This window comes from Channa argus, chromosome 22 (genome assembly GCF_033026475.1).
Source record: "Channa argus isolate prfri chromosome 22, Channa argus male v1.0, whole genome shotgun sequence".
Classification (NCBI taxonomy): domain Eukaryota; kingdom Metazoa; phylum Chordata; class Actinopteri; order Anabantiformes; family Channidae; genus Channa; species Channa argus.
Window position 1 is genome coordinate 4,789,130 of NC_090218.1, and position 14,235 is coordinate 4,803,364.

The 14,235-nt window shown below is 39.6% G+C and overlaps 1 protein-coding gene across 1 annotated transcript in view; it reads right to left on the reverse strand.

Moving 5' to 3' along the window:
* LOC137108145 (protocadherin Fat 3) overlaps positions 1-13,610 on the reverse strand; it is a 62,150-nt gene extending 48,540 nt beyond the window's left edge. The window contains exons 1-5 of the mRNA XM_067492483.1: positions 10,627-13,610; positions 10,393-10,527; positions 9,739-9,940; positions 4,603-4,721; positions 3,317-3,515 (exon numbers count right to left, since the gene is read on the reverse strand). Of these exons, the coding sequence (XP_067348584.1) occupies positions 3,317-3,515; positions 4,603-4,721; positions 9,739-9,940; positions 10,393-10,527; positions 10,627-13,593 (3,622 nt within the window). The 5' untranslated portion in view covers positions 13,594-13,610. The remainder of the gene's footprint in view (positions 1-3,316; positions 3,516-4,602; positions 4,722-9,738; positions 9,941-10,392; positions 10,528-10,626) is intronic.
* Between the last annotated feature and the right edge of the window lie 625 nt (positions 13,611-14,235).

Genomic DNA, 14,235 nt, shown 5'->3' on the forward strand with positions numbered 1-14,235 from the left:
CGCCCCCCCCCAAAAAAAGTTAGACTTCACTCACACACTCAGAGATAAACAGACAGCACTGTAAGCTGTCAAAGCACATTTATGCACTTCGCACTCATTCAAAGTTGTGCTTCAACATATTTTGAGAATTGTTGCAGTACCTCAAACCATCAAACTGACACTTCCAGAGTGAACTTGAAAAATGTATTACTTTGAACCACCCGAAACACAGTTTTGGAAAACAATTTTAAACTTGAAGGGGTTTTTCAACAGTTCAGGTCACAGTGTGGCTGGCAGCTGCTTGATGAAAGCAAATCCATCACCTGTGCTTTGTTTATTCATCTATCCAATGAAACCAGTGTGGTACGTGGAAAGTTTTTGACTAGGTAAACAGTGAAGAATGATTCATATTCTCTCACTCAAGCATGACTCATTACCAAAAATATTACACCAGCACAGTCAACCCCATTATTGTTAAAATTATGTTAATGATGTTTTAAAATTCATACCTTGTAGTTGTGAGTTTCTCAAACTTCAGAATACAGCATGTCTACAAAAATCCATAATTTTCATTTGTTATTTATTGGGTTTTTATAAGCTGGTGGAAGCCAATCCTAAGCAGGGTTTCTGAGAGAAAAGACTGCATAAAACATTACAAACTAATTGGTCAGTATTGCACTGATGGTTCATTAATCACAGTGGGAACAAGACAGTCGCCAATAAGAGTTCCCTTGTACAGAATTAATGTGTAACAGATAACATAATACTGTGGGTCTTTGACAGAGACAGGCAGAAGGGCTCAGATGGCTAAAAACTCTCCCCTGTGGCGCACACAACACAAACCCACAACACACACACACACACACACTCATACACACAAAGTGATTTTGTACATTATGTGTGAGATATGTGAACACATGAAGATACACACAGTCATTTGTGCTTCAAACTGTGTGAGGTGGCATCATCTTCACTGACTCATTAAAACAGAGCTGCCCTCTCTAATAAACTGGTGTAACCAATTAATTATTTGATTGAATTGCCGTGCAAAGTCTCTCTTTTTCTCTTACACACAGACTTGCATTAATCATACATACAGCTGTTGGATCTGGTGGATGTGTGTTCTAATCGGGTAAATAACAAATCAACTTAATACGATTTTGAGATGACATTAATAACACTTACAGCTGATGGATGCACCAGAAGAGACAGGAACTCATTATTATAGCTTGGAGATGTATAGCCTGCCTCTTCAGAAGTGAGAAGTGTGAGGATGTGTTGGGTACAGTTTACATATTAATAGGTGTTTGATGATCAGTATGTCTGCGCTTGAAGCAATTTTAGCCCTTATACCATGTTTCAGCTAAATGTGCTTCCCTACATCATGTTACATTTACATTTCACAATAATTTATCCATGATGATACAACACACACAAAAGGATATTCAGAGAGGCACAGAGGGCGAGAAATTCAAATATCCCCTTTTCTTTACAAACAATATGAACATGAAGCATAACATCAATGGGGAATCAATTGTACCATGAGCTTAAGAACTGACATCCTGTGCATTACATACAGGCCATCAAGCCACCGGCATTTCTCTTATCAGTATACATGTTCCTGTGTTATCTAAAATGTACGCATTGGCCTTTTGTTGTTCATTGAAACACTCAAAATTTGATCTAGAGCAGAGACAGCAAAGCTTTTTTTCCCCACAGGATTTGAATAAAACATATCACCTCTTTAATAATTACTTTATGTATGGGAGCTTCACGGGAATCTTGTAATCTGAATGCATTGGGACCTTTCAAAACTTCAAATTTGGCAGCCAAAACTAAAACACATGTGAATGTATTTGCTTTAACGATGTCTGTTTCCTGCACTGGTGCAGTGATCATTCATTGGACTTACAAATCTGGGCATTTTGGCAGTAAATCAGAAATTGAAAAATAAAAAGAAAGATTTTCAAATGTACAGAAAAGATGTGGTTGTGTAAATATAAGAATATTTAAACTACGTATTTGTACAAATTATCAGTGAGGTTACACAAAAGTCCTGAAAAAAGATATGATGTGAATATCTGAGCTTTGATAAAAAGCTGGAAAATTTTGGGAAATAACCCAATGCTGTGTCAGAAAGGTGAAACCCTGATTTCTATAAATCTAAAAAAAAAAAAAATGGTGTAAAAAGCTAATTTGTAGTAAAAATGAAAACTATCTAAGATGTAAATTTACAAAGACATAATGCTACAGGTCCAAGGCTACATTGACACTCACATTAACACAACGAAATTGTTACTGGTTCAAGAATGTCTCTCATTCTGCAGCATATATGTATTTTAACAATGGTTTTTCACTGTGAGTCTGACAGTGCAGGAGCACAAACTAGTGCCCTTTTTACAAATATGCTCACAAGTTCCGATCCCCAATCAAACTCGACAAACAGGGAACCACTGACAGACTAATACATTGGATCAGAAAGGAAACTTTACTGCCCACTTCAGTTCCATTCACAGAAAGGTATTTTTGCCGGTTCACGTGAAATTAAAATTGGTGTGTGGATCAAGGACATTATGTAAATTGCAACTCTCATGCTTTTGTCACGCAGCATTTTCCCACAGATACAAGCACAGGCAGTAGGAACAGATTTTTCCTAACCTTACACTGTTGACTCTTGATTCAGACCCCGTCTTGATCCCATATGTAACAGTGGGGGCTTATAGTGATTTGGTAGGTCTTTGTGAATAAAACCCGAAGCTAATGCTCCTTAAACTTAGTGCCAACTTTAGCTTTGATTTTCCATTAAGACATTTTCTTATGTTCTTATTCATGTAACTAAATATCACAGAATGCATAAACCTAAACTTTTTGGCCCTCATTCAAAAAACAGAAATGGAAAGAAATTTAACTTTACTTTTACTAATGTAAACTCTTTTATGATCACAAGGTATTCGCCCCCACACTGGCTTATTCAAACACTAACTGCACTAATTTCCTCAAGTAGACTGCAAACAGCTTGTAGTCATAAAGGAGACTGAAAGCAATGTTCAGGTAAGAGCGCAGTGATGATTGTCTGGCCACCTCATCTGTGTCATAAATGTTTGACTGCGTGGGCATAGACATCTCTTGAATTTGTTGTGTGGGAACCAAAGCCTTTCATTGAATAAGTGAAGTAGGAAGTGCATGATGAAAGAAAATCATTGCAGGCATGTAAACATGTAAACACAAAAGACTGGTTTAATTATTAGATGTTAAAAATTATGTTATGCCATTTGTCTGTAATACTACACAGGAAACGCAATTATTTAAAATAGTTTTGTCGGTTTGTAAGTCTCACCTGTTTTGGGGTTGATAGAGAAAAAATTTTGCGGGTTGCCAGCAGTGATGCGATAACTGAGACGACTGGGCGTGGCAGTGAGGTCAGGGTCCTGCGCCTGGATATGGATGACTGACACATCCTTTGGAGAGTTCTCCATAATGACTGGGTGGTAGATTGGATCGGAGGTGAGGGGAGCATTGTCGTTCACATCTTCTACCTGGCGAGAAGACAAAGACAAAGCATGAGGGGCAGAAGTCTCTTTAGCATTGTTTTATTTGGATCCCCATTAGCTGCCACTAACGTGTAAGCTATTTTTCCTGAGTGTATCCCAATAACTTATGAATGGAGCAGCGTGGGCAAGGTCTGGGTTTATCTGTTATTAATCATAAAATTTATTGCCGTTAAATGCCATACAGTACATGTCATACTTTAAGTGCACTGGGAATTCATTTTTCCTGGTACAGCATACATCTAGATTATTTATGGCAAACAAAGCATTGATTGAGTATTTCCTGGGAGGCACAGAGAGCAAAATGAGGAGCACCTGCACCTGATTAATCTCCCTCTTGTTGTTTCTGATGAAGAGGCCTGGAGCTAAGCACCCAATCAAACCAGCACACCTGAATATACCGATGCCAGAAAAGGCAGTTTGGTTTTTCATACACTGCTGAACTCTACCCCATAAGGGACACCACTGCTGTAGCAGTGATGTTTGAATGTTTAGACAGTGGATTACTTTGTCATAAATAAAATAGAAGCTGAAGCAGATAATTCCTTTCCCCATGGTGCGTATCAGATTTGTACAGACTGCGCATTGCTATAGTTATCTACTGCTCTGAGCACCATTAGCATTTTTGAAAGTAACGCTCTGACAGTTTAGCTTCATGGCGTTGAGATATAACATGCCACAATAATATACATCCAAAGCCTCAAATCTAGTCTACAGTGACATATACTGCCAAAAAAAAGGCTAATATGTTGCCAGCAACTCTTAATAAACTGCCAGAATGTTGGAGTAGAAAAATGTGAGACGTTACAAGTTTGAAAACAGCAAGCTATTAGGAGTGCTGGACATATAACCAAATGTGACATGTAAATTAATTGAGAGCCAAGTGGACGTAAATCTAAATGGGTTGTGATAAAAAAGTCATTTTGTGTGGTGAAAACAAATGTGACATCATGTAAGGAATACTCTGTCTGAACTCTATCACACCTGTATGCTTGAATGAAAGTTTATCTCTCACTTTTTCTGCATAAGGCCACTTATGCATATGATAATGTGAATACTGGTAATTTATTGGTACCTGGATGAAGACTTCAATAGAAGCTGACAGGGGTGTAACCCCTTTGTCCGTGGCGTACACTGTAAGCCAATACGAGTCTCTGGTCTCACAGTCCAGGATACCAGCAGTGTAAATCACCCCTGTTAAAGTAGAGAAAAAACATGAATGCATTTGTTATCTTGCCTTGAGAATACATAACCTATTAAGTGTTTATGGGCTACTACACTACCGCATCACTAAAATAAACTCCTAAAGATCTCATTGGGAAAGTTTCCGGAGGCAAAGACACAAATTTAGAGTAAACTTTGTGTCCTAGCTCCAGTGACATTCACAGGCATTAGTGGCACCGCTGTAGTCACCTTCAATGTTTCAGCTTCTCTACAGCTAATCACAGCTGACCAAACTGCTCCCACTGTTATATGCTTAGTGGTAAATGTACCCTGAACTGCCCTGCACCAATAAAGACACACACATACACACACCCAGACATTCACACACATTGACTGGGGTGTGTTTAGTGGCCTTAAGGTAGGTGAGTAGCTGACAGTTTTGGTGACCTCTCGAGGGACAAAGAGAACACTCACAATGGATGACACATGGGGGCTTGCTTCTTTTTTAAATCACGGACTGTCCAAGTAAATATTAGAAAAATGACGGACAACCTACTGCGTAAGTTCAGACTTTGGGTTTTAGAGTCCATTCATGTTCAGGTGTAAAAAGGAAAGTTTCTCATTACAGTAAACTAGGAATAAATACTGGTGACTGAACTGAGCCAGTCCATAAACACCCCAATCAGATTTCCTGTTTTCTGTTAAAGGATGGCCATTTGAAGGAGCCAGACCTAATAAGAAATGAGCCAATAGACCCATAATGAATTAAATTTACATGTGTCTTAATTTCAACTACAACTACAATGGTTCGATTCTAATCACATTGGGAGTTAAAACAGAAAATTAAGGTAAGTAAACATGAATGAGCACTTTTTTCAATCCTAGCAAATGCTCCCATGTATTTAGTCCTACAGTCAATGTATACGATTTCCTAACTTTCACTGGCCAGGAGACACAAACCCAACATCCCCAGGTAAAACAAACAAACAAATCAATGACTACAAGTGTAAATTTGTGACTTTTATTGTGTACTACTGCCTTGTTGCAGCTTCTTTAGCTGCGTTACCTTCTCACCAGAAAATGTGTGTATATGTCAGATTATGACAAAGCAGCTGCCGAGGGCACGCACAATGCATAATAAAAGTGTTTGCTGAAACACATCCTTACGCTGTCGTCCTTGGCCATGTCCTTTTCAAACCACATCTCATCTCTGTCAGATAGCTTGACAGAGAGAGACGAGGAAAACAGAGTTGGCTGTTTCAAAAGCACTTTGAACTTTAAGACCGACAGGCACTATTCAGTGAATTCAATATAAATCTGACTTGACAGCATCCATTCTCACCATAAATAACACACTTCAAAGAGTGAACAGAAAATTGAAGGGTCATGGCATATTTTCTAATCTAGAAGTTCACAGTACACTTGGGTTTACATCCATCTGTCATGTCTATTCAACTCCCCGTTCCTGGTGAACAGGCTCTGGGATCCTGCTATCTACCTAATTCTTCCATATCAAAGTATCAATCCTGAGAAGATAAGAAAATACACACAGAGCTGGCCGGCTGTGTGTGTCACAGAGAAGAGGACACCAAGAGATTTGGGCTTTTGAATTTTTAACAATTGCAGATTATGTTTACTTTTTAAAAGTATGTTTGTCTATCACTTAAAGAATGCTTTGTCCTGACTGTGACAAATCCTGGAGCCTGCAAACCCACTAAAAGAAGGAGCAGTGGCATCTGACAGCTGCCCAATGAGAAATTGCAGGGCTTGCGTTCCCCTTAGCCAATGACAAGAATACCAATTTTTGTTCAGAGTGCATGAGTAGTAAGGTTTGGAGCCAAAGAAGATCCTTCTTTTTTGATATATAGCCCCTGTACTTTCCACTCGCATAGGAGTGAGTTATCCTAAACATCAAAACAACTAATTTGAAAAAGGAGGCATTCATAAATAGCAGACTTGACAGACAAAGTGGGTGTCATAGGCTACACTAGGTGCATCATAGAGCCCTTTAACAAGCTACAGAAGGCAGAAATGCATGTTTATACAAGCCAAACAAAGGGATTCTTACACTTTCTTTCATTCTCTCTGTCACTTTTACTCTCTCTTACTGCCTTTCTAATTCTCTTCACATACTTAGTTTTGGCAGTAAGAGCCCCAGATTGACAAGCAGTCAGAACAGAGCCACTCAACATGGCAGCTAAATGCATGGTGGGAGGACAGAGCGGTTCTACTCTGTCCACATATGACAACCCTGACTGCTACACTGCAAGATAAAATGAAAAAAAATTGATGAGAGAAAACTTGGCATGTGCTTGCAGTATTTTCTGATACCAAAACAGCACTGGTCTGAGACTTTTCACTAGCTTGTTATATTAGAAAAAAAACTAAACAAAATGCCGGAACTTAAAAACAGACATGCCAAAAGAAAAGAAAACCTAAAAAGGTCTGTGAGGAAAAAAGGCAAAGTTTCTTCTGACACTTTTTTATGTACTCTACACTCCCCTGCATCCTCATCCTTCCTCTCTTCAATTCTCTTCCACACGTCTCTGCCTTCACTTTCTGCTCTAACAAGCACTCTGATTTCCCTTGGAAAATCTGCACTCAATAAACATTCTCTCTGGCTGTGATGTTCCTTGCTGAGGATATACCACTTAAGTGAATAACAGTGCCAAGTTCTATTACAGAATACTGTAAGGATTTGTCTAAGTGTATTATCCCGACGTAGGTAATTTTTTATTCTGTAATTTATACACATATATATGTATATGTATATGTATATATACATATATATACACACACACACACACACACACACACACACACACATAAAAACATCGATGGAAAGATGGAAAGTGACATTCTCTGTCTGTCCATCTCTATCTCTTTTTCACTCAACTACAGTCAATACTAATTAGCCTAGTTAAAGGTCAATACAAGCCTCTAGTGCAAGTCATGTACAGTAGGGACCAGTGTGACAAGAGGTGAAAACAGAGGCCAGATGAAGAACACTTGTCATTTGTTCTCTAGAAATAAGGTCTAAGATAAACTCCAGTGGCTAAAATTCACTACTGCTTCTGATCTTTTAGGCTATGGGCACTACACCGCTATCTGCTAGTGACAATTGATTTTAATACGTGTGGTGCTAAATGTTGAAGTAATTACATAATGATTAGTCACAGGTTTGGGATTTAATATTCAAATTGTCACTTGTCGCAAGCCTGGTAAATTCAGGGAGGGTCGCATTAAGAAGGGCATCCGGTGTAAAATCAAGAGGGGACCAGTGATCCGCTGTTGCAACTCTAAGCTTACAGAATAAGCCAAAAGAGGGAAATAGATTACTGTAAGTTGTCACTTTTAAAAAATATGAATATTTATAGCAAAATCTATATATAATTTGTTTAAAATTTAACACATATTGAGATAAGATTCTTGTCATTAGATAGATAAGTACATTTTAATACAGATTTTAAATTAATCTAACCAAATAATATTGATTATCATTGACAGTAAGACATAAGTTTTACTAGTTAAACTGAAAATGTAGTCAAATGACAAAAACTAAGTAAACAAATAGTGGTATGGTGATCACTGGAAAAAGCTGTTCTTTTTTAATACAAGTACAAGTACCAGAAAGAAGACAAAAACACCTAGTCTTTGAAAATGCCCTCTAGTAACTAAAGAATTAAAATAAGTGAAACTGCTTTAGAGATGTGGTAATTAAAGTAGTAAGTAAAGTATTACTACATTATTACTATTTTTTGTAAATAAAATAATTATGAAATCCCTAGACCATAGGGATCATGGGGACCATAGGTCATAAGTAGGGCTGTTATGTAGGTCATCTGGTTAAATTTCAGTAACAACCGTTAACAGTCAGCCATATTAGACAGTACTTTCTTTTACAAACTAAAATACAGACTTGCAACTGCAGTTCTCACTTGTGCTTCTTTATATGCAATACAGAACCTGTCAATGATAGCACATAGCACATCAGTGGTGCTTATGAAGTTCTATTAAGTACTACTTGTTATGGAGTACCCCACAGCATCATACAGGAAAGGGGGACTGTATAAATGAACTGCTTTTGGATATTTCAACACCATGAGTGTGATTAGGTTTAGAAGCATCAGCACAATGGATTGAGACTGCAGCAAACTTCAGCGGTAAACTAACACTACTCATATCGTATCATAGAAATCTCAAGTATGCACACTTTGCTAACTTGGTATTTGCAAGGCGCTAAATTGGAGGATCTCTTTCAAACTAATATCTCTCAGCCCACAACAGCCATATTTCCTATGGAAGTAGGATCTTATCCAGTTGATCACACACGTACTGTGTAGAGTTGGTGTTTCATTTTGTACATGAGTCAATATGAGTTCATATGAACTGTCCTATTTTCATACTGGCTATTTGATTCATTTTATCCCTTGGTGAGTGAGTCATAGTGTCTTGTTTGGATCAACTTGTTTTCAGCTGTGACACTGCCAGACAAGTGCACATTCTTTAGAGTCAGGCTTTCTTAAATAAGTCACAGTGAATTCACTATGCTTGGAAATGAGGAGCTGCTGTGCAGGAGAACCTTGATCAATGCTATTCACACAGCACTGGGTCGGTTGTGCTGAGTGGCCTGAGGCTTAGCCAGTGAAGCTGCCATGCTGCTCTCATTACAGTAATGATCACCCAGTACACAGCTCCCACGTGAGGCCCCATCAAAATACTGACTATGACTGTATTTCACACTATGTTTGCCTCTCTCCTTTTAGTTCACACAGTCACAGTCCCTGGCGAATATGCAACTGGTGATGCTTTCCGTGTCGATTCAACTTATGACTAGAGCTACAAATAAGGCAAAAGCTGGAGCTGACAACTATGTACCATAAGCGAAGGTAACCATAAATGTTAAAGAAATAGTACAATTTCATGTACCATGCTATGTTTAGCAATACATTTAGGTGTTGGTATTCCAAGCATGGCACTGTTATTGGACAGATTATTGGATTTTCACTTTACATAAATAGGCTTGAAAATTGATTTTGTGTCGCACCTGTGTCTTCGTCAATGGTGAAAGTGCCCAGTCCGGTGCCTCCTCTGATGGAGTACCTCAATATGCCATCACGTCCCTTGTCATCGTCCTCAGCATTGACTGTCAGGATGCTTGTGCCTGCACGAGAGTTCTCCTTCACTGAGCCTCTCATGGCAAAGTCAGAGAAGTAGGGTGCACATAAATTCTCATTGACATCTAGCACCTGAAGAAAAGGAATGGTTTTATTTTAATTTTGACGGAAAAAATTTGTAAAAAAATGTGTGATATCATACAGTAACAGTAAAAAGAGAACGGCAGTATATTGATAATTGCACGGTGCAAGAAGCTATTCCACTATACCCTACTCCTATTCCAACAAATAATCATTCTGGCTAATTTGAATTAATTCTGAGGCATGCAGCAATGTGTCCTTAAACATTAATTTTTTTTATTAATGTTTGCGATTGGTCCGGGATGTTTTAGTGTACCATTATCTAAATGATGTTACACAGGCATTTGATTAAAGATAAAATGTTAATATTGTCACATTGTATTAGAGAGGTTGAAATAAAGCTATCGATGGTAATTGAGGAAACTGGTCATAGTGTGCGTGTGTGTGTCTGTGTGTCTGTGTGTGTGTGTGATTGTGTGTGTGTGTGTGTGTATGTTACCCACCTCCACCTCCACAAATGTCTGACTTTTAAGATTAGGTGCACCCCTGTCCTCAGCATGTAATGTCAGATTGAAAAACTGCTGTTTCTCAAAGTCCAGCTCCTTTCTAATCCTAAGAACTCCGCTCACAGCATCAACCTGTACAAAGTTGACAAATGTCATACATCATAAGCTGTCAATACAAAGACAATCAAGATATGCAACTGTATAGACAACACACATAGTGACATCACTTACCTCAAAAGTGCCATTGAAGTCATTAATCAAGGAGTATCGAACCTGTCCCCCAGGGCCAATGTCTGGGTCTTGGGCCTGCACCCATGTAATCACAGCCCCAGGTGGGAGGTCCTCTGGTACTCGAGCATTGTATCTGCTAGGGATGAAAACTGGGGCGCAATCATTGACATCTTCCACTATTATATTTAGAGTAGTCACCGCTGATCTTCGAGAGCCTCTTTCAGCCTTGTCCCTTACTTCGATGTTCAATGTGAACATCGGGAATGTTTCTCTGTCCAAGTGGCTTGCAATAAACACAGTTCCAGTTTCACTGTCAATACCAAACTGAGGGACATTTGTCGGCATTATGTAGGAGAGCTGTCCATTTTGACCCATGTCTCTGTCAAATGCAGTGATAGTGATAATTTCAACACCAATGGCTGAGTTTTCTAAAACAAGAGCGGAGAAGCCGTCCAGATAAAACTCTGGGTCATTGTCATTTGCATCCTCAACAATGACAGTGAGTAATCTCCAGTTTGACATCTGAGGAAAGCCCTGATCGTAGATGGTGATATTTAGGAAGTAACGGTCCAACCGCTCACGGTCAAGTGGCTGCAGTACAGTAATCAAGCCTGTCTCCATGTTGATATTAAAGCAGTTTTCTTTGTTGCCATCAGCTATGGAAAAGAGAACTCGGCCATTGAAGCCTGTGTCACCATCTCGTGCTCGCACCTGAAACACACTGGCCCCAGCAGCGAGGTCTTCTCTCACTAGAATACTAGTAGGCAGGGCCTCAAACTGAGGAGCCTGTTTGTTCACAGAAAAGAGGTCTGTATACCTCTTATCTGATCTTGGTCTAGCCATGGCAGACGCTTTGGAGAGCATTTTCTCTGCCAACAGCTGAGCTACCCGGGTGTCTTTGCAGTTGAATCCCCTGGATGGCTTCATACCTCTCACTACAGACACATTCACAAATGTCGGTTCAGACATCATCTCTCCATCTGTTGCTACTATTTTCAGGTTGAATACTCCATTTTTTAAATGCTCTACCGCTAATGATCTTTTTAATGACAAAGCCCCACAGTCAGGATTCAACTCAAAATAGTCTAACTCATTTCCAGACAGTATTTTGTACTTCACCATCCCTAGCTCATCCATGTCTACAGCCGACAACGTGACAAGAGTCTCGCTGACAGGGAAATCACGGCTTATCATTCCCCTGCAAGAAACTCTCTCAAAAAGAGGCTGGTTGTCATTGATATTTATTAGACGAATAGTAACATTAACCTCACTCTCCCTTCTGTAGGGCGTGCCCCAGTCAGAAGCCCGCACAGCAAAAGTATACATATCATCTGATGACTCAAAGTCCAGTTCTCTTGTGATCCTCACCTCCCCTGTGTCCTGGTCTATGGTAAATGGGAGAGATTGTTCACCACTGATTGTATGAGTTACATAGCTATTCTCTCCTTTATCATAATCTGAAGCAGACACTACAAGGACAACAGTGCTAACAGGTAGACTCTCGTTGATTGCAATATCATAGAATGGCCTGTTGAACACTGGAGAGTTGTCATTGGCATCCTCTATGGTGATTTGGACCCTTGCTCGCTGCTGACTGACAATATCAACCACCTCAAAATCCAAGAAATCCTTTGATATCTTTGTCAGCTGCCTTGTGGTTGAAATAGCTCCAGTCAAAGGGTTTATATCAAAGTACATTGGATGTGAAATGCTGCTGAAGCTGTAATTCACACTCAGAGGGGCTGGAGAGAGTTTCACCAGCTCTACAATAGTGCCTGGGGGAGCGATTTCAGTAAGCTTGACTACATAAACATCTTTCTCAAATTTTACCAACATTGGCTCTGGCTTTGTAACCAACAACTGAACAACTTGGGTATTAGAAAACTTAGGAGGTATACCTCTGTCTTTAGCCTGGAAGGTTAAGTTGCAGCCATAGGGGAATATATCCCAGTCGACCAGTTCGGATGTTTTAACCCTATACTCATTCCCAACAGGTGATCGATCAACCACAAACTGTTCAAAGACGTCACCTTCAACAATGGAGACCCACTCTATATCTCCAGATATTCCTTCATCTTTGTCCTCTACTGTGACTATGACAAAGACTGGGTCCTTTTCTGCCCATGATGGAACAACAGCAACTGCACTGAGAACAGGAGCAAATTCATTAACCCGCTCTACAGTGAGGAGGAGCTTTGCAGTGCTGCTAATACCGTTGTTCCCATAGAGTTTCATCCCTCTGTCAACCACCTGCACCTCCAACTCATATCGGTCTTGTTTGTCCATCCTGGGTCGACTAGTCAGGGTGATGACCCCGCTGGTCGGATGAACAGCAAAGAGTTCAACTCTGTTCCTAAAGAAGTAGTAGAACTCCCCGTTGGAGCCTACATCAGCATCTGTGGCTGTTACACGTCCTATGCTGGCACCCAGAGGGGCACTCTCAGAAACGACAAATGAATAGGAGGTTGGAGAGAACAGAGGCCGAAGATCATTAGTATCCAAGACCTTGATATAGACAGTAGCTAAGGCCTCTAGATCTCCTTGAGCAGATGCTTTGACTATCAGCGTGTAATTGTCCTGTACTTCCCGATTCAGTATGGTACCACTGCCTCCATTAGTGCGTATTCGGAGGAAACAAAAATCTCCCATTACAAACTCCTCAGCCTGGAATATTCCTTCATCTCCAGAATCAATAGAATATCTTATGTCTAAAGACCGGGGCGGTCCAAGAATAATGCCCATTTTGACGTTACTTCTGACATATGTTCTTGCTGCAGAGTTCTCAAAGATAGAAGCATTATAAGCAGGCTGGGTGAAGAGCAACAGGCTTTGTCCTGCCCTATGTTCTGACAAAAACTGGGCATGGGTTGAGGAGAAACAGTGGAAAAGAAGGAAGAAACAAATCAAATGGAAAGGAAGAGAAAGTCTGGGTAAAGGAAGCATATTTCCCCACCGATTAGACTTCATCACTACTCCATCATCCAGTGAGCCTATATTTGGGAAGAATAACAAAGAAAAAAACAAATATGAACTCAGTAGGTGAGTAGTTAGAGACATGCATTCTGCATGCTAAAAAGTTTGATAGATAACTGTGAGACAAAAGTTACAAAGGTGCTTCTGGGATATTCCTTATCTGTACAGACATATCATAGCATATTCAATGCTATGCTCAAAGTGTTTGCATTCAAACACTGAATATTGCACGTGAAAGGCTCAGAAGCAAAGAATGTCATGCCTTAAAACGACTCACATCAAAGCAGAGCACACTCACACAGCCTCCGTAAAACATATCATGTCACAAAATAAAATAATGGGAATCAGGAGCATTCACTGTTACTATAATAAACACTGTCTTAAAGACACAAGGGCTCTTTATCCATTAGCCAGTGGCTACCTGGTTTGTGATATCAGCCAAAAAAGTGTAACTATAGGACAGATAGTGTGAGAAGATCTGAAAAAAATTAATTTAATTGTGCATTAAATGTTTTATTTTTCACACATTAATTCCAATAGATTCAAAAAGTTATCACCAGTTGAGTCGAATACACAACCAAAGGTTCTAAACATCAGAGAATGAAAAGAAACATGAGAAAAACATTTTCTTTTCGG